At 40.2% G+C, this 20,125-nt stretch overlaps 2 protein-coding genes across 4 annotated transcripts; both read right to left on the bottom strand.

Annotated features, from left to right (window-relative positions):
• Positions 1–8,262: 8,262 nt before the first annotated feature.
• On the bottom strand, positions 8,263–13,421 carry HOXA5 (homeobox A5). Of its 2 annotated transcripts, none has more exons than XM_039342031.1 (2): positions 10,633–13,421; positions 8,263–9,460 (listed from the first exon to the last, which is right to left on the bottom strand). In XM_039342031.1, the coding sequence occupies exons 1-2, from the start codon at positions 11,276–11,278 to the stop codon at positions 9,210–9,212; spliced, it is 897 nt and encodes a 298-aa protein (XP_039197965.1). In that variant the 5' UTR covers positions 11,279–13,421; the 3' UTR covers positions 8,263–9,209. The 2 variants fall into 2 exon arrangements, with proteins under 2 accessions (XP_039197965.1, XP_039197966.1); XM_039342032.1 differs by having other exon boundaries at positions 9,319–10,387; positions 10,633–11,305.
• On the bottom strand, positions 11,318–19,782 carry HOXA6 (homeobox A6). 2 transcript variants are annotated; one of them, XM_039342034.1, is made up of 3 exons: positions 19,652–19,782; positions 15,064–16,654; positions 11,318–13,700 (listed from the first exon to the last, which is right to left on the bottom strand). In XM_039342034.1, exons 2-3 carry the CDS (start codon positions 15,524–15,526, stop codon positions 13,441–13,443), a joined length of 723 nt encoding a protein of 240 aa, XP_039197968.1. In that variant the 5' UTR covers positions 15,527–16,654; positions 19,652–19,782; the 3' UTR covers positions 11,318–13,440. The 2 variants fall into 2 exon arrangements, with proteins under 2 accessions (XP_039197968.1, XP_039197967.1); XM_039342033.1 differs by lacking the exon at positions 19,652–19,782 and having other exon boundaries at positions 15,064–19,634.
• Positions 19,783–20,125: the final 343 nt, after the last annotated feature.

Here is a 20,125-nt window from a genome sequence, read left to right as displayed (position 1 = left end):
AAATGTGTACACACACACACACACACACACACATTTTGTCTTGCCACATGTGCCTGGAAGAGAAGATGAAAGGAGAAGATGGCTGCTCAACAAATCCGGCACCGTGCCTGGCCACTGATTTGATGCATTTTGTGTATATTTAACCCAGCTTGTTCAACACAACCCTGCCCCAAGATTCAAAGTAACTGAAAAGTGACACTGGGCACATTTTGGTTCTTATTAATCTTACACATTGACAGTCTTTGTTAAATAACAAGGCGTGCCTTTCACCAAGCGACATTTTCTTATTTGTTAGACTAGTTGACCTGAAGTTCACCTCAGCCTTGGACTTAGTCTTTTTTTCCAGGAGATCTTCGAGGGTGTCTCTTTTTAAAAAGGGGGAGAGGGGGGTTTTAGTTAGATCTTTTATTCCTAAATGGGAAAGATCCTGAAATTCTTCTATAAGAAAAATGTAATCTTTGTGAAATGTGGGAACTGTATTTGCCTTTCACATTCTAGAATAAAAAAAGCTCATGAAAAGGAATTGATCAGCTTTTTTTGCTTCTTTTTTTTTGATGCTCAGCATTTGGCAGTTGGGTTTTGACACTGGAAGAAATGCTAGCTGAGCATACACATCTATCTGTAAGAATTTTCATCATAAGGCTTGACTATTTCTGGTCTTTGTATTCTCTTAACAGTTATTCTTAAAGAGGAATCTGAGTGTTGAAAATACAGAGCCAGAGTGGTCTAGTGGTTAAGGCAGCAGGCTAGAAATTCTAGTCCCATTTTAGGCAGGAAAGCCAGCTGGGTGACTTTGGGCCAGTTACTCTCAGCCCAACTCACTTTACAGGGCTGTTTAGGGGAAAATAGAAGGAGGAAGGAGTATTATGTATGTTCACTGCTTTGAGTTAGTTATAAAAATAATAAAGACAGGATAAAAAAATTTCTTAAAAAAAAGGGGCAATGAAATAAATTGTTCTTTGCAACCAGAAAAATTGAGAATTAAATTATCTTAATTGTACTGAGCTACAGGGGTGGTGGGTGGTATTTATATGCATTATTCACACAAAGATACAATCGATCTTTTGTTCTAAATTTATCCAAAATAGCAAGAAAATAAAAAGCTTTTAAAATTGTTTTCTTTCCAAAACAATTTGAAAAAAGAATGCTGAGAATTCCTGAAAACATCAATGTGTATTTGAAAAATTCCCTTTTCTTCAACACTTAAACTGACTGCCTTCCAATTCCACCTTAAGGCGAAAGTAGTGAAGAAAGAGGGAAAGGCAAGTTTCTGTTTGCCACCTTTTACAAAGGTTTGATTCATTAAACTGTTATTTTAAAGGGGAAAAAAATCCAAATACATAGATCATTTTCTGTGGGTAGAGAAATTATATTCAGCTCATATTCTGCCTTCCAAATTTTATGCTATAGTCAGTTATCTGGAGATAAGGCCATGGAACCCCAAAAGTACTAGAGAACCAGGCAACCCGGAGGGTTTTTTTGGGGGGGGGAGGTGTCCTCCTTAATTTTTCGCTCAGTTCTTTTTAACAGCATTTTAACAGTGTTTTCTGATGATTATCTTCCATTAAATTTAAGATATGGGAGAGAGAGAGAGAGATTGACATTTTGGAATAATTTCCAAGAAAAATACACCAAGAAATACATTAAGAAAAAAAATCAAAACAGATTGTCAAATTTCTAGAAAAGCAACACCTCTGCACCTCTGCCTTATAACCAGAATAGTTTGTTCCTACAGAGTAAATTTTCTACTGTGTTTGTATAGTGAAAGCATGGATGTATTTTGTTAAAAACTATTTTATTCTTCTAGAAAAATCTTTTTATTATTTTTCTGTGATTGCATCTATACAGAGAAACTTTTTCCAAAACCCATATAAAGTTCAGCTGTGTCCCCTTGCCCAGAAGCTGCACTGATTTTTTTTAAAAAGCCGCTCCTTTGTCAATACGTGTAAGATGGCACTTTGCTCAATCTTGCAGAGAAATATTCTATATTCCTGTGGTTGTTCATCTGTTTATGGCAACATACATAAAGCAGAAAGTCTTTTGCAAAAATCTGAAAATCGAGGAGCTGCTATGCTAAAAAAATAACCCTGTTTTAGCAGATCAAATAAACCCTTCCAAACCATCCTTCTCGGCTTTTTGGAAGGAAATTATTCTCTAAATGTAATACTAAATAAAATCATTTCACCAAAGGAATATATGCATACTATATATGTACATATTACATGCATGTATAAAGCAATGCAAATATATTTTCTGACTTACTAAAAATAGAATTATAACTCTTCTACTTCAAGAGCAAACATCATACATTATTTTAGAAGTTTCATCCACAAAACCCAATTATTACTTAAAAATCCACTTATTACTGAACTGAGTAAGTTGTGTCCTGTTTGCTATGTACTTAAACATAGAAAGTGCATTGCAATCTATCCACCGCTAAACCTTTTTATACATTTAGATATACCATTCTTCCTTTCTCCAAAAGGGACCTAAAAAGACAACTGAAGTTTTTAAAGATAAATCTGTATTAGTTCAGCAAAAATCTCAGTTAAAGGCAACTTTCTCTAACGTGGCATCCTCTAAATGCATTTGGACAATTTTTTGTAATGGTAGCTCACAATTTCTGGAAGACACAAAATTAGGAAACGCTGTAATCAAAGCTCAAATATACAAAGGATAAAAGGAGTTTTCATAAGCTGTAGTTCTCTTCATGAAAGCTGCAACTCTGGATCAATGGAAAATCAATGGAAATTCTCCTGAATGAATTGGTTAGTATTTATTTGTGCAGCCCTCAGAAAGATATTTATATTGGTGTATGCAATTCACAAGCATTTGTACAGAAGAATGGAGCTATGTGTGTCTTGGCATCATATTCACCTGATTCAGGGAAAGTCTGTGCCTGATAATTCAACATGAAATACAATGTGTATTCTTCTTTGAAAAGAGGAATTTTCTATCCTTCCCTTGGTAATTGAGGTCATTCAACCAACCACAAGAGTTCACCTGGAGTCCATACTGTGATCCACACTTAAAGCTATTTTATCTTTTGTGTTGATAGTCAAGATCTTGGCTATAACATTGACATCAAACTCTGTCTGGGCTGCTCAAGACTAAGAGCAGTGCAAGATGTAAACTTTTGACCCTCAACTTTTTGACCTGGAATAGTTACGCCCTAATCACAAAGATATACAAAAGCAATGCAGCTTCTATCTCCTTTAAGAGGGATTAAGCTCTACAGCCTTCCTTTTCCCATTAAGCTTTCCTAAGAATCTAGAGGAATGTGGTGTTCTTAAAAAGAAGAAAAAGGAGAAGTCCTTTAAAAAGTCTATCATTGTAAGCAAAACCTAAGATCACTTTCCAAAGACATTTCACCACTGCTGAAAAAAGCAGACTACATTGAATGGAGCTAGTAGCCTCTGTGGGTAAAGTCTGGTTCTGAAATAATATTAAGATATTGGCTATTTTACCAAGTCTTTTTCATAGTAATTATGATAAAAAGAACACTGAAGAACTGATCCAGTAGATTTGTGAAGCCTTGCCCAAAGAAAAGCAAATTGACTATGAACTTGGTCTAAAGCGAGCTCTGCTGGTGAGTCTCAGAGTGTGCAGATTTATCTTCCTTTCTGCATTTACTTAACCTGGCAATGAACTGCAAGAGCTGCCATTTATTATTCAGAGACAGACTTCACCTCGAGCAAGGACTGTTTCACAAAACTGCAATAATTACCCAATAACCTTCCATAACAAATATTATTATTGAAAAGCCATTGTGGAAGATCAGGAACAGGATGAGAGGAGCAGATTCCAGGATTCTGAAGAGACACATTTTTGCAAAACACAGTATGATATCTTTTTCTTTGTAATTATATTGCATTGACTGCATCTCTCTAAGCAAGAAAGATGTAGTTCTTTTCTCCCAGAGAAAACTTGCTTATAAGAAATACTGAAAAGTAAGCTGGCTACTTGGATTTTACAGAACCAAAGAGGTCTACAATGTATATGGGCAGAATTAATAGAAAAGTGCAAAGCTGAATTATATCTTCCCAAAACAGCTTTCTTCTTTCAAGGGAAAGAAAAGTTAGAAGTAAAGAAGAAGACAAATCAGAAGATCTGATGCAGGAGTTCTAGTTGTTATCCTTAGTATTAAAACTGTTCAATAGAAACAGTAGAAAATATCAGCAGTTTTTCTTTCACTTGCATACTGGAGCTAATAATTTTGCCACAAGGCTTTGAAGAGAAGGTGCGTGCTGATCCAATGTCAAGTGAATTTCAAAAGCCATCTCTGTACTTTCAGCACAGGGAAGCTTCCAGTTATCTTGCCAAGTCAAAAAAACCTCTTACTTGAGCTGATAAAATTGGACTTTCTAATATCCATAAAGAGCTTCTGATAAGGTGAAGGAAAATGAAGTATTATTCTTAACATAAAAAAATAAAATAGTAATGATATTGTCATCATTTATGCAAATACACTTCTTCATTTTAAAAATTTGGTTTATAGTATTTTATTTTGGAGGAATAAGTGTTTTGAGCAGATGAGTGTATTTTGGCTTGTTTATTCAACTTGCTGCTCTGGTATGAAATGACAGACAGACCAAAATAAAATCATCATTTTGGGTGAAAAATGTTTTCTGCTCCTGCACATGTTGAGATCCTCCCCTTGTAGTTAGGTGGCTAGAATAATTTAATTTTGTTTATTGTGATTTGTAGGCTGATATGCAAAATAACATGGAACTAAATCTCACTGAGTTCAAGAGAATGCACTTTTAAGTAGAAATGCACAAGGTCACTTATTTGTAGAGAAGTTTGATAGAATTGTATGTTTCCCTACTCTGTCTGTGAAATCAATCTGTTCATTCAGCCATCTTTCCACTGAGTACTGGCTGAGTGATTGTTAGTTCAGTAGATAGCTAGATATGGAAAAAGGAGTATTAACAAGAAAGAAACTGAACAACTTTTAGCCTCTAAGTCATGGAATTATGTTCCCTAATTGTAAATAGTCTTAAGGATGACTACCACATTTGGTTCTTAAGACCTGACTGTAGAAGGATTTCCTTCCTCGCATGTGAGAGTAAACATAGGAGTAAGAAAAGAAACCCAAGGCAAAAGAAACCTCAGGCTCCACCTGGCTTAAGCATAATTTCTCCCCTGTATTTAAAACACAGAAGCTCAGCAAAATTTTACTTCAGTTTAAAAGTGCTGTGTTAAATAATGCACTATGGATTGAATAGTATTTTATGTGGAGACTTCTCCCTTTGGCATGTAGGATCTTTGCTTTTGAATGTGTAGGAATTCATCAGTAACCCTGCAGAGAGCAATGCTGTTCAACTAAAAAGCTAGCTTTCTCTGAAAGTGGGATTGGGGAGTTGTATTTTATATATTTTAAAATTAAATCTGTATGGCCTTTCTCTTTTAATTTTACTTAAAAAAACAAGCAGGGCACAAAGTAAAGTAATGACTTTTTTCCCCATTCTAAATCTTACTAAATATTACTGAATAGTCAGCACATCTTTATTAAGCTAACTATGGAAGCCAGGCAGAAATCCCTGCATAAAACTGAGTGAGGGGACAAATAACAATACATTTTATGCCACTGATTTTAACTCATATAAGTATAAAGAGAGATCACAATGTAAATGGGTGCCTATATTGATAATTAGAGTCAATCTAAAAATGATAGAAGTTTCCAGATCTTCAAATATTTATTCATCCTTCCACAAATTTGTCTCTTTCTAAATAGCAATCAGAATAGGGTAAGATTCAATTATATTGCCAGATACCACTGAGATTTTAAGACTTATGCAAACTGCTTTTAATTCTGTATAATGTGCAAAAAGAAATTAAGACATAGAAAATTAAACCTCATTTGACATTTAATTGAAAAAACTCTAAAAAACATATACATTGACCAACAGCTGAATTATTTTTAGGTAGAGTTTAGGAAGGGAATCTGTGAAAACCTCCGATAATTCTTAGGCTGAAACCCCCTGATTCATAAGGCAGATATTTTCTAGCTCCTTCTCTTTAAACCCACAAATTCTTGTTTACTTGCAAAATCATTCATTTTGTTTGTTATATACAATTGCTACTGTGTCCCCAGCAGTTGCTTTCCTAAATTTATAAGAGTAAGAATTTTTAGGTTCTGATGATATGATGCTGTAGAAGGCAGGCAGGCAAGAAAAGGTTGTTTTTTAAAGATTCTTTCATGCTTTCTTTCAACCGTGGAAATTCAAAGACTTAGATCTAAATCCGGCCATAAACTTTATTGCTATGCCATCACACTCTGGTGAGAAGTGCCTGCTTAAATAAAAAAAAGGATGTTGAAATAAACAGGCAGCTGGGGGCCTATCTCAACAATTGCCAGTCAGTAAAATAGAGAAAGAGAACAGAGAGAAAACAGAAAGGTTACTAGCTACATAAATGGGCTAGTTTATTATGCCCTATAAATTTAGACAGTCTTCAGTAATTCCGGGGATATAATGGTATGCAGAATCTAAAGTTATGATCAATTTCCTCATATTGGAAGCAAGAACAGGAAGAGCAGGAGGAAGATTTTAAAAAATGGTTGGGGTGGGCAATATGCAACATGTGCTGTGTATACCCTGTACAAATATTAAGATCACAGAAAATACAACAACTTGTGTACAACATACAAGGTGCAAGTGTGATTAATTCTGAAAGGCAGAGAAGACCCAAGGAATCCAGTATTTAAAATCAACTAAAACATCTTTATTGTTATATGTAAATATTTCATCTAGATGAAAATATTCCAGACATGCCAATAACAATGGGTTGTTGACTCTTCCAAAAGGTTTATAGCCAAACCATGCCCCCCCAATCTTTCTTTTTCAATTGGCCTGCAGACTCTTCCACCCATAAATACAACTGATAGAAACAAACAAACAAAAAACCTTGCTAGAGCAAAGGAAGTCATTATCATTTGCTTTAACCAACATAATTAAAGTTAGACCTCAAAATCCATCTCAGCCAAAGACTCTTAATCTGCTTTTTTTTGCTTGACTGTAATGTTTGATTCTGGATTAAGATGACAGTAAAGTTTCTTATTCTTATATGTATCAGCTCAACTGCAGAAAAGTTTAAATTATATAGGATTTGGGGCAGATTGGCAAAATCATCCTGTCTTTAAAGCAGCACCTTGAAGAAATTATTGGACTATTTCAAAATACTGTAAGGTCCCAAAACAAGTAGTACGGCAAAACTATAGCCGAGTTTTCTACTGTACAAAGAAACTTAAGCAACTTGCGCACAGAACTTACCTTAAGCGCTTTTTTTCACTGAATGTGTGAGAACTTGGGGGAGAGATACTTCTGTACCTAAACCCTGACAATTTGAATGACCAGGAGGCACACGTAGCCTGTAAGAGAGTCAAATGAAGTCCAGCGTCAGTGTGATTATATGTTATGTGGTATATAATGTTGGATGACAACTCCCCAGAACCATAAAACTTACTTTAATGGCACCACGTGACTTTTTATAGCCAGTGAGCCTATCTGTCTGTGCTATGGATGTTTTTACGATCTAATTCATAGACAAAACGCTATTCATTTGGCATCCAAATGTCATATAGCTGGAACTTGGGCTTATAAAGTTTACTGCTTTAGAACTTTTAAGGGAAGAAACCAATGTGCTTTGCCTGTAAATCTACAGATCTTTAGTTACTCTTAGGAACTCAGAAGCATTAACCATTCAAGCCCTGGGTTGGGTAAGTAGTGTTACATTTCTAGCAAAATTAATTGTAGCAAAGCTAAACAAAGAAATACATAATTATTTGATTTGGTTTAAGACAATCTTTCCCTGAAATCTGTTAAAATTGCACAAGGAGAAGGAAAGTATAATTGATAGTAGATTGTGTGTAAAAGTCTTTGGAAGAGACTTTTAATTGTCCGCCAATTAGCTTTCCTTAGCTGACTCTAGAAAGCTAAAGCACATTCTTACAAATGAGGTTGAGGAAAGCAAATGCCTGTTTGTTTGTTTTGGGGTTTTTTGTTTGTTTGTTAAAGATAAAGAGTTAACTATGTGGTATTTTATCTTCCTTCCCCCTAAATATGGCAGTTTTGGGTTTCTTATACAACTTTAAACCCAGAAAGCAATATTTGCTCCAGTACACACTTGCTATTGGGCTCAGTTTCTTCTCCAACTTTAGTCTCCAGACTAATTGAGAACAAGATATGAGTCTCTGTAGGGTACAGACCAGCTCCCCTCAAAAGGCAAAAGACAGAGTAGAAAGAAAAGGGGGAGAAGATCTCTTATAAAAGAAAGTTTATTTTTCCAGTCAGTTATTTTTTTAAAAAAATCCACATTTCTTTAAAAAAAATCACATTTTTGTTCAAACAGTCAGACTTTGACTCTATTTGTAACTTTGTCCACAAACAAAACAAAAACAACAGCCCCCCCAACCCCTATACTCCCCCCCCCAAGCTGCGCTTAATAAAAGCCATTTTTAAGAGTTCGTGCAAAAAGTCATATACAAAGGCACAGCAAGGACATACTGTCTGGAATCACAGTTTTCGTCACAGATTCACTATTCACTACACGTTTGGACAAGTTCAGATTGTTTTTCATTATTACCTCTACAACAGCCATTAATGACACAGGAATTAGGTAGTATTTTTTTCTGATTGGAAATCTTGGCCACAGCTTGGAGTTATACATACACTGACACATTCAAACACACATGCATGGTTAAGCACAGCGAGGGCAACAACACAGAGAAAAACACTGGGTTTAAACCAGACTGATTGTGGGGTGCGAGAGGGAGGGAGGGAGGGCGGGAAGGAAGGAAAGAAAACCTTTCTCCTTTCCTTTTTTTTCTAGTGTTTGCTTAGGACTATTTTTTTCCTGTTTTTACAGTTACTTCAAGTAGCGCCACTTGCTTCATATAAATAAGTTAAAACATCTATTTTAGCTATTCAAGACAAAGAAATGCACAGGGAAGCCGATCTACTGTAACACGCAGCAGCGCACTAGGGGAAGCTCAATTAAACAGGCTCGTGATTATTAAGATACATCAGCAGAGCGTTTGTTCGCCCTTCTAGGGAAGTTAAGCAAAGAGAAATTACTGACGTGCCCAGGCAGGGTCAGGGCTTATATAATACTGTTGAATTGTTGTGGTGTTTTTATACTTGTATTGTTTTTCCCTCTCTGGGATGGGGAGTGGGTGGGTGGCGGGAGAAGCAGGGCTGGCATTTCTCTTAAGGGCGAAAGGCTCCTCCTGCAGCTGCCATGCTCATACTCTTCAGCTTGTTATCCTTTTTCCATTTCATGCGCCTGTTTTGGAACCAGATCTTGATTTGTCTTTCTGAGAGGCAAAGAGCATGTGCTATTTCAATCCTCCTCCTGCGGGTCAGGTACCTATTGAAGTGAAACTCTTTCTCCAGCTCCAAGGTCTGGTAGCGGGTGTAAGCAGTCCGAGCCCTTTTCCCTTCGGGCCCCCCTATGTTGTCTGCAACAGGGGAAAAGAAAATAATAAGACTTTGGCAAAAGGGACATACCCTCCTACCCCTTCATTTTGGCTCCTTACTCTCCCTTCTTCTCTCCCTCAGATTTCTTTCTCTGGTTAGTATGTTGATTTGAGGGAAAGACTCAACAAGTTCCTTTTCTCTCCTCCTCCTCCTCAGCTCTCTCTCTCTCTTTTTAACTTCCCCCACAACCCGCAAGTAATTTCAACCCCCGATGAAGTTTAAACAACCTCCCCTTTAACTTTCCTAATGAAGGGCTGATCAATTCAATTCCAGCCCGGAAGCTGGAGAGCATGCAGTTCGCCTGCAGCTGTTCTCCAGCCCGGTCTCTACTTGCTCGTAAGAGTCTCCCAGTTTTCTAAAGAACTTGCTTCCCGGTGATCTGCTTATCAGATAAAAGAAAAACTAAACGCCTCGTCCCAGACCCAGCCAGTCCCCTTTTCGTTTCAAACACACTTGATTTGCCACTCAAGTCCTCTGGGCTGGAGGAGAAAGGATTTCCACGCCGACGATGAAGGGCTGCAGAACTAGCAGTTCCTGAGACCCTTCCATCTAGGCTCTACTAAGTTTCCTCCACTTTTCTCCCAAAGAAATCTCACCCTCCCGCCGCCTCCCCCCAAAACACCCACAGGCACGCAAAACTTCCCCAACTCCTTTTTGGATATAATTAGTAACGGTGTTTTCACTGGACAACAATCTTCGCCATAAATTACCGAAGCTGACACCACGCACTATTCAGGCTGGTTCGCTCGCTCACTCCCACCATTTCCATTCAAGCGGCCAGTCCCGGAGACCTGGGAAGAGTCCTTGGGAGAAATTGCCTCGCATTATCTCGATTTCCGTCCTCCACTGGCCTTCCCCTACGCTGCCCTTTCCAAGGGGAGGGTGAGGGCGGGAAGAGCTTGTGGTTTCTCAAGAGAGACAGAGAGAGGAGAGAGAGAGGGGAGAGAGAGAGAGACCACCTGAACTGACAGCTAGACCGACAGACATGGGGCGCCCGCGCGAGAGACAGACCTGGAAGGAGAAGGAACTTTCTTGTCCCCCCAGCGTCTCTTTGGCCAGTCGTGTGTCCCTCGGCTCCCTGGCCCCTCTTCCCCTCTGCCTCTAAGACCTGCTGCATTAGGTTACACATAAAGAAAACCGGGCATGCTTTTACCATGGCTTATGTGAAGTTTTCTCATCCAGGGGTAGATCTGGGGCTGGGAAGCCTGTTGCGCTGTGTTTTGGTCATTCTGCTGGGCGGCCGCCTGCTCGCTGTTGGCGGGAGGATCCTCCTGGGCGACCGGCGACGTGCTAAGCCCTTCTCTGCCCAGGTGGCTGGTGCTGGTGCTGGTGCTGGCTGTGCCTCCGGCGCTGGCGGTGCCGCCGGACGTGGACGAAGTGCTGGTGGTCGAGTTAACGGTGGAGGTTTTCCCCCCACCATGGTGAGCGTCGCCGCTCAGAGGCGAGGCGGCCACGGCGACGCAAGGCAGAGACTCAGGCGCAGGCGAGTGAGCGGCCGCCGCCCGGTTGGTGTACCTGGCGTCGGGAGTAGCGGCGCTGGCGTTGGCGCTGGCGCTGGAGGGGTAACTGTCGCCGCGAGCCCTCTCTGTGGCCCCCCCTGGCGCAAAGTGGCTGGAAGCAGAGCGGGCGACGCTGAGGTCCATACCATTGTAGCCGTAACCGCCGTACCTGCCGGAATGCATGCTGGCCGATTCCCTGAATTGCTCGCTCACGGCACTCGGATCTCCATAATTATGTAACGGATACTCCGGGCCATTTGGATAGCGACCGCAAAATGAGTTTACAAAATAGGAGCTCATTTGTTGTTGTTGTTGGGGCTTGTTGGGGTTTTTTTTTTGTTGTTGTTGTTGGTTTTTTTTTAATCGGGGGGCCTTGATTTGTGGCTCTTTGCTTCGTTTTTGGTGCGTCTATAACACCCTTGCACAATTTATGATGAATTATGGAAATGACTGGGACAAGTACTTGGTTCCCTCCTACGTAGGCACCCAAATATGGGGTACGACTTCATATCACGTGCTTTTGTTGTCCAGTCGTAAATCCTGCCTGATGACCTCTAGAGGTAAACTCGCGTACTAAATGGCGGAGTTGGGTGGATGCTAGAGGGCTGGGGCGCGCGCCTGGCGCGCGAGCCCGTTACCAGCTCCTGACTGTCAGTCGGCCTCGTGCGCCACCCTCTGGAGACTTGTTAGAGCTTCACCTTTCTCCGCCCGGGGCTGCTGCAAGGCTGAGGTCGAATTGGGGTTACAGCCCATTATAGCAAAATTATGACATCTCTCTTACAATCCCATTATTAAGTACAAATTGTTAGGGATTATGGGGTTTAGATTAAGGAAAAAATAGCAAAAATGGGGGTGTTGGGAACATACACACACACACTATAGGATGCCGCGTGTGTGTGTGTGTGTGTGTGTGTGTGTGTGTGTAAACTAATTCAGTATATATTTCTTTGGAAATTAGGTACCAAAATTAACAATTAAAAAACTGATTCTCTGTAACAATAGTAAATGAGCAGCAACTTCAAGAGGAAGGAGAAGTAGAGGTATTTTAAAGTCAGTGCTGATTTTAAATTTGTATTCAATAGAAAGCTCCTGCAATGTTTTTTTTTTAAATAGAATTCTTTCATGGGCTTTTAAGAGACACAGAGAAAGGGAGAATTCAGGAACATTTGAAGGGCTTGCAAATTTTCTCCACCTCATTTCCCCCCCATAAATATAAGCATAATGGTGTTGTTTAGCTAGGATAACGTGAATTACTCCTTTTTATTATTATTACTAAGAGTTAGATTTATAGTCCAGGTGCTATCCTCTTCACATTATTAAAATATAATATACATAATGGCACCAGTGCACTATACTATAATTTCATGCTGCTACTACTAAATAAAGCCTTCACCTGTATTTTCTAGCACATGAATGCATTCTTATTTTAGATTTGGAGTGGGGTGTCTTCCCTAAATATTGTTTTCTTTAAAATATTAAACAAAATATTAAAATATTAAACAAAATATTAAACAAAAATGGAGAAAGAATACATCTACAATACCATGATATTGAAATTTAAAACTAGGTCAATAGAAGAAGAAATGAAAATGCTTCATGATCAATTATATTAAATAATTACATGGATCCCGGTAATCTTCTTATCAAAGGAAGTCTAGCCTTCCTTTTTCTACTCTATCTATTTACAATATTTTACCCTTTTAGAAGGACTAATTGTTTAAAAAAAAGGCATAATCCTATACTTTAGAAAAATAAAAATATACAACAGATAATCAGCAAGGTTTTGAATGATATTTCCCATCCCACCCATTATCTCTTTTGAAAATCCTAATTATATATTGGGAATTGTGCATACATGTTAACATTTCCCCTTTCTTTCCTTAAACTATATGAGGATGCCATGTGTAACATCATTCAAATAAAGTCTCAGTGAAATCAATATTATTACCAAACAAATGGGTTCAGTTTGGAGATGAAAAAGGGTAGAACAAAGCGCAACTATTTGTTTTGAGTTAACAGAAAAATATGCAGAAGAAGCTCCCTATCCTTCTAGAATCCCTCTCTGGATCCAGGTCTGATCCTTTTTAATGCGTAGAAGGACCATTAAATGAGTTATATACAAACACATTTTTTTCTTTCAAAAAAGGAAATAAAGGCATTGCTCATGTCAGAAGCATTTAAGCACCTAAATCTACCAGGGCGGAATTCTGAATATTGCTAAGATTTTCTACTGTCCATAATTCTACTGATACAGAAATCCACAGTTTACTGAAAACATATATAGATATATAAATATGTACATATTTTAATTAAGCCTTTGGAAATATCTGCATAACAACAACAACAACAAAGGAATAATAACCCAATAAATGTGTGTGTGTACATTTGTGTGTGAACTGGGAGGAGGCATGGTGATGAAAGAAAAAGCCACTAATGGATGGTAGATTCTCTTAAACATAATTTTACTCCCCTGATTTTTCCTCTGTTTTTTCTTCGCCAGGCTGGGTGGAATTGATCAATTTGCTTTCCTTTTTCCACTTCATCCGCCTGTTTTGAAACCAGATTTTAATCTGTCGTTCGGTAAGGCAAAGAGCATTTGCAATCTCAATCCGACGCCTTCTGGTTAAATATCTGTTATAATGGAATTCTTTTTCTAACTCTAGCGTTTGGAATCTGGTGTAGGTTTGCCTGCCCCGTCTCCCATGCGTTCCATATACTGTACCTAAGGAAGCAAACATATATAACCTGGAATAAGCAGGCTATTCCTCCATCCTTGGAGCCCTACTCCTTGTTTACTCCTGCTTTCCTAACTTAAGGGACAAGCTCACACTATTTTGAAGTTATTTTTTAATTTTTAATTTAATTTTTGGGGTTTGGGGGGAACAGAAGCATTCTTTTTTAACAAAAAGAAGGAAGATTGTTTCCAACATGGCCATTACCCTTAGATAACACATGAACAGGCCCTGGTATAGGAGAGTTGCTTTTATGTTATGTTTTATGTCCAGACTTGCAAGAGGATTTTAACCAAATTTAAACCAAATTGGAATATTTTTCAGTCCCACTGATTTCCAAAGGAAGGTATTAGCAATCCTATTTGTTAATTCTTTCCCATTGTAAACAGGTGAAATTTGAAGATGTTTGTCTTGGCTTAACAGGAAGGAGAATGTTGTCTTGGCTTAACAGGAGAATGTTAAGTTCAGTCAACTGGCACCAGCAACTATAAACAGATTTATTTGCAAGCCCCAATAAATTTAATAAAAATCTATTTTGAAGCAAGCTTTTTTTTAAAAAAAGTAGAATAGAAATAGAGCATTAAGTCACAGTATGCTGCTTTAAAGGAAGGTCATTGATGCTTCAAAATGAAAATTTTAATGCTTCACTATTAAAATCTCCTTAGACTTTTTAATTCCTCTGATAGAAGAACAAAGAATGACATTCTGATACATTGAAATGGGGGGTGGGGGTGGCCATTGATCAACTTTTCTTTCTTCCCACCCCCTTCACCCCATTAGATGATTTGTGTGCGTGCGTAGATATTACTAGAAACGTGCATTCAATAGCTCATTCTTATACACTAATGAGTGGGTGAAGGGCGGGGGAAGAGTACTCTCACAAATATATGGAGCAGTCGGAACTCTTTTCCCTTGTATCACTCTTTGGCTCTGATGAAAAGAGAAGCTTCTCTGGTGGTGATGATGATGATGATGATGATAATGATGGGGAGCAATTTAGCAAAAGCAGCCACCCAGTACTTAAAAAATATTGATTTTTGAAGAGTGTTAATAGTTATTTCCTTAAGATTTACTCCCAGGTATGTGAGGCTGCAATGGCAGGCTTCATGTGCTGACTTAGCTTTCAAAATGCATTCCTTGTCAAGATAATCCTCAACCTGTCAGGTTGATGGAGAACTTGAAAAAAAGAAGAATCTCAGGTCATCCCCTGGGCTTTGAAACCTCCTCTCCCCATCCCAGATAATCTGAAAAAGATCTTTCTCCCCAAGAAAGAGAGAGAGAGAATGGAAGCTCCCCCTGAATCATCACCTCTGAAGCCCACCTCCCTATTTATGGTTACCTTTTTTGACTTACCAGCACATGAATTCATCCTTTGCATCCAAGGGTAAACAGGGCTGGTGTATTTCCGGTCACTGTTTTCCTCGTTTAGGATTTTGGCTGCCACGTTTTCGGGCTTGTACTGCTGGTCAGAGGCAAAGCAGGGCAAGTAGTCCCCGGGGTTGCTGGCCCTTGGTTTGCCATTGCCGGAGGGCGGGGAGGCACCGCCCAGGTCCTTGTCCGAGTAGAAGCAAGAGGCTCCGTAATCATAGGCTGCCCGGTTGCAGGCGATGACCGTGCTGGGGCTGGACTGTTGGAAGAAGCTAGGGGAAGAGTAGGGCTTCTCCTGCAGGCTGCCGGCCCCATAAGAAGCTGGGAAGTGCCTAAGAGCCTCGTAGCCAGCGGCTGGGTGGTGATAGAGGGGGATCTGCCCCAGGAAGGACTCTTGTCCATTTGACAAGCTTCCTGGGAAAGCGGGATTCACGAAATAGGAACTCATGGACGCTCCCCAGATCCCGGACCTTGATTTGTTGTGTATTAGTACATCTGGCTATATAACTATTAGTAGTCATGCGAGTGTGGTTTGTTTCTGGATGGCCGAGCGCCAAAAGCGACAGCAGCAAATCGAACCAGCTGACGGCGCGGCGGCCAATGAGCGAGCGGCGGACGGCCTTCTCCCCTGGGATCCGCCGCTACCGAGCCAGCAAAGTTCCAAACAACCCCCCTCCACCGGCACACACACACACCTCCTCCTCCTCCGCCGCTCCCCCCCCCCCCGCCGCCGAGCCTGGCAGCTGGCCACCGCCCGCTCTTCTCAGCGCCAACCGGGAGAGCAGGGCTGCGGGGAGGAATTGCCCTCGGGTAACCCCCGGGGAGGAAATGGGTGCTCGTCAGTCTGTAGGTCGAGCGGGTTATTTCCATCTAAATGAAGAAATGACGCCAGGGAGACACTCCCAGCGACGGGGAGATGACTGCTTACAGCAAAGAGGCACCCCCGAAAACTTATCTTGCAAAAGCCGTGGTCTATCCCCCCCCCCCGTTTATTCAGCCCCCCGTTTATTCAGTCTCTTGCCAGGAGCTTAGGGATCTGTGTCCCAGTCCCGCCGCAGAGACGAAAAGCAAAGAAACCGCGTGGTTTAGAGGCGGTGTCTAAGAAACGCTTAAAAGTGGGAACTTGACTACGGTCTCCAAAAAGAGAGAATCTGCTGGTTTAGAAACAAACGGGCGAACAGGAGATTCGGTCTCAGTTGAACCGTTTCCCTTCATGCCCGAGTCAAAAGCAATGAAACGAGGGTGCCCAAAGCATATGGAATATTTTCCAGCACACGTAATGGGCAATTGAAATCCAGCCGATTTTCATGATTTCATTTTCCTGTTTCTAATGAAACGTGCGTGGGAGAGTGTATGCGTGCATCGACATCCTTGAGAAGGGCTAAAATTATAATAATAATAATCCCTTCTGTTCAAGATGATCCAGATAATATAATGCAGTTAATTTAATTCTCAGCTCTGAAACGGACAGGAAACGGCGATTCTCCGACACAATTGTTGTTGCTGCTGCTGCTGCCCTTTATTTGTTGTCAGTGGGGGTATTCAAAGGAAACCTCTCTGAGGATGTTAGCTGCGGCTTTGAAGAGAGGAAATTATTCCAATAAAATTTTCCCCCTGTTGTTACTCTTTTAACTCCCCAAATAAAATCTTTGTAACTTCAGTCTGTTGTTATAATGAATCTCACAGGAAGGTGGGGAACAATTAAGTCACCCCATCTTAAGAAAGAAGACCAATAAACCAAAAAAGAAAGAAAGAAAGAAAGAAAGAAAGAAAGAAAGAAAGAAAGAAAGAAAGAGTCAGCAGATACACATTTTGAAATCTGCAAACTTGACAGTAGTTTCAAAATACAATGGGAAAATATTTATTTACCCTTGAAGTTACAAAACTGTTACGGGAATGAGAAACTTGGAAAGCAAGGAGAACTTTTACAAGGAAGTTGGCAACTTCTGAAAGAAATGATTTCTACTGAATCATTTCAGCCTTACCTCCCAGGAAATATGAATAAGATTAAAGCCACATATCTTGTGCCAATTGTTTTCCTCCTTTCTCAGGTGTTCTATTTCCTAAATGGCTACTTCATTGGCTTGAAAACCACAAGGCCTTTGGCCAATTGGCTATTTTTTAATTTCTTGACTCCAATTAGGTATCTCTAAAACAACAGTAAGTTAAAATAGCTGCTGTCACCACCAACATCCCCTTCTGGTTGCCAGCTTTCTTTTGGTTCTTAAGGAAGGGAAGTTTCAGAAATCCTTCCAACAAGATTGATAAATGTAAATTTTGGGATGTTTTAGAAAATAGTCTCCAAAATGGAGAATAGTCATCTGTATCAAAAATGAATTCTTTTAAAATATTTTACAATACAAGACAAGAAAGTGAGAGAAAGAAATGAGAGACACACACAGAGAGAATACTGGCTTATATGTAGTAATCATCACCATATATAGAACCAAAACATTTTATAAATGGAGTATATTTGTTAAATTGTAAATTTATATACATATTGGTTCGTTTTTCATTAGTCAATTGCCAACTTGTACAATGTGCAAAAATGTAAATAGCTAGGAAAAATGTAATTATTTGTAAATTTAATGCAACAAACAGGGAAATCTTCCTGAACTTTTATATCCACGGCAAGCATAATTCTAAATAGAAGGGATAAAATCTATATATCATTATTGAACACCAACCAGAGCAAATTAAAAAAGAAGAAATGGCCGTGGTCCAGGAAATGAAACTGTACTAAGAATACACTTTCCCCCTCCTTTCATCTAGACATTTGGAGACACACATCTGTTAAACAGAAGTTTTGCCAAAGTCTGCACCTTCCCAGAGGAATCCAGACACATTCTCTGAGACAGTTTCTTAATGAAGGAAGGTAAACAACTTGGCTGGGCCCTTAAAAAACACACAGCAAAGCAGGTCAGGCTTCAGAACTCTTTCAAATAACAGCCTCCATTGATTTAAAACGTGTGACTACCATTTTAACAATGAGGGCCTCCCATTACCCCTCTCCCCCTTCCTTTCATTCAATCCAAGCCATAAGTCAAACAAAGTTGGAACATAGGTGGTGGGGCAGGGGAGTGAGGAAGGAGAGGGGGCGGTAGCTCTATTTAAGTTTAAAAACTCCTTTTCTATGAAGGTACAAACTTACTATCAAATTCTTGTGTTCACGGAAGGTAACGGAGAAGCAAGATTTAGCTAACAAATCTAACCCAAACAGAAATCTCAGTCCGAGCCATTGTTTAGATGGGGCATGTATTACCGTAGTAACCCTCGAGATAAAGTCGGCATCTCTAGGTCGTCCTGCTAGTGTTAGCGTAATCATATTTTCAGGGGTTTTTCGGCCTTCCCCTGCGTACATTTAAAATACAAAAAGTGTCTGGGAAAAGAGAACACCATCTCCGCGTGTATATGGTCCACAACGATAAGCAACCCATTCAGTCGTGATTTATTTATCGGCTCTCTCTTAATTATTTATGTACCTGGTGGCTGCCCCCGACCTTCAGCGGCTAATACCTTTAAAGGCCACACAGTGGCAGTACTGAGTAGATTTCTCGCCGATAAATAATCCGACATTTACTGCAGCTATAGTCAAGAGGATACTGCAATGTAATGTACACGTAATTCTTTATCAACTCGGAGAATGGATTGAGGGGGGTGTTGAAAACCTATTTTTCTAATATTTAAGAAAATCGCTAATCCTCCTCAACGGCGGGGATCAATATATTTCAGTCGCAGTCAGAAATATTTTCCTCTGTACAAATAGGTAAGAAATAATCTCGATTTGGGTGAACCATGCACAATTGCTGCTATGAAAACATTGCATACAACTCTCACATTTTACCAGCTATTCCAATTATTAAGAGAACTTACATGTTTTTTTTCCAGTAAACAATGACTGAAAAGATTCATTGAAGCATTTAATCCCACTCACCCCCCCCCCACTAATGACAAAATAAAACAACAAAAAAGAAGTTTTCGGGTTCTTAAAACGCTGCCATATGTTCCTGCCTCTCAACCATGCACATAAGCAACACCATAATACTGCGTTCAGGTCTAGCCTCTAAAGGCATCACCGGAATCAATCGCCATCTACAATTCTAAACACGTGAGGACCCGCCTCCGTCCACCAATTTACTTCCATTCCTCACACACCTCTCAAAATAAACACAACCTCTTCTTAATAGTTTCCACCGCAAATTAAATCTTTGCGAGGACCGAACTAGCTCTCACAGGTTTGACACCACCCTTCTGGGTTTTTCAAACCTGCCTTTCTACGAAGGAAGCCGTTCACCAGAGGTTTCTGGAAACCCACCATGCTTTCCAAAGGCACCCTTTTAACGCAGCCAATGGAACAGTAACAGTGTCAGGATGATGACACTTGGAGCCCGACGCTGATTTGTATGCGCTAGGCAAACTCCCGGAAGCTCCGGGTTGCATTGGTTCATTCTCACGCTTAGGCAAATCGACCTTCTCTCGAGACAGAGAGGCTTAGCCATCTCGCTAGGCTGCTTCGTGTAACTAACTAACTGGATCTGCTTGCTCAACGCTCTCTCTTCTCCACGTTTCTCACCTTGTAGGTCCTGGCTGGCAGGAGCCCCTGCTACTTTGACAGCTGCCGCTTTGCCTGCTGTGGAGACGAACGGCCTTCCTTTTGGTGGTGCCAGAAGAAGCAGGAAATTAGCCAGGTTGTGAGTTGAAAATCTGCCACCCCAAAGCTCTGAATCCAAGACGCCACACCTTCCGGCAAAAGAGCTGGAAAAGGCCATTCCAGACCTGCGTTCGAGGCGACTGCCCGATCTCCATCCACTCGACTCCCTTTTGACTTACAAAGGGCATAGGAAAACCCGGGTGGGTGGTTGAAAGGGGTGGGTGGGGGTGGGGCTGGAAAGGCAGAGAGATCCGAAGCAGGACAGAGCAGAGCAAAAGAATGCAGCTCTATTCTTGCCAGGGAAATTATAAAAAAGTTCATGTTCACGATTACCACCCACATGACCGTCGACAACCAATAGAGAACCCGAATCACTCGTAAAGTTGTATTGCAAAG

This window comes from Crotalus tigris, unplaced genomic scaffold, assembly GCF_016545835.1.
Source record: "Crotalus tigris isolate CLP2741 ecotype Arizona unplaced genomic scaffold, ASM1654583v1 scf7180000017774.6281472, whole genome shotgun sequence".
Taxonomy (NCBI): domain Eukaryota; kingdom Metazoa; phylum Chordata; class Lepidosauria; order Squamata; family Viperidae; genus Crotalus; species Crotalus tigris.
Note: the sequence above shows the minus strand (reverse complement) of the source record. Positions and strands in the feature narration are given on the sequence as shown.

What these genes read in the sequence shown, in the direction of transcription:
- HOXA5 (XM_039342031.1), bottom strand. Translation starts at nt 11,278, where the DNA reads ATGAGCTCCTATTTTGTAAACTCATTTTGCGGTCGCTATCCAAATGGC. An exon ending in AAAACTTCACATAAGCCATG is followed by an intron (nt 9,461 to 10,632) that starts GTAAAAGCATGC and finishes CCCCTGTTGCAG; the next exon opens with ACAACATAGGGGGGCCCGAA.
- HOXA6 (XM_039342034.1), bottom strand. Translation starts at nt 15,526, where the DNA reads ATGAGTTCCTATTTCGTGAATCCCGCTTTCCCAGGAAGCTTGTCAAAT. An exon ending in AAGGATGAATTCATGTGCTG is followed by an intron (nt 13,701 to 15,063) that starts GTAAGTCAAAAA and finishes TTGCTTCCTTAG; the next exon opens with GTACAGTATATGGAACGCAT.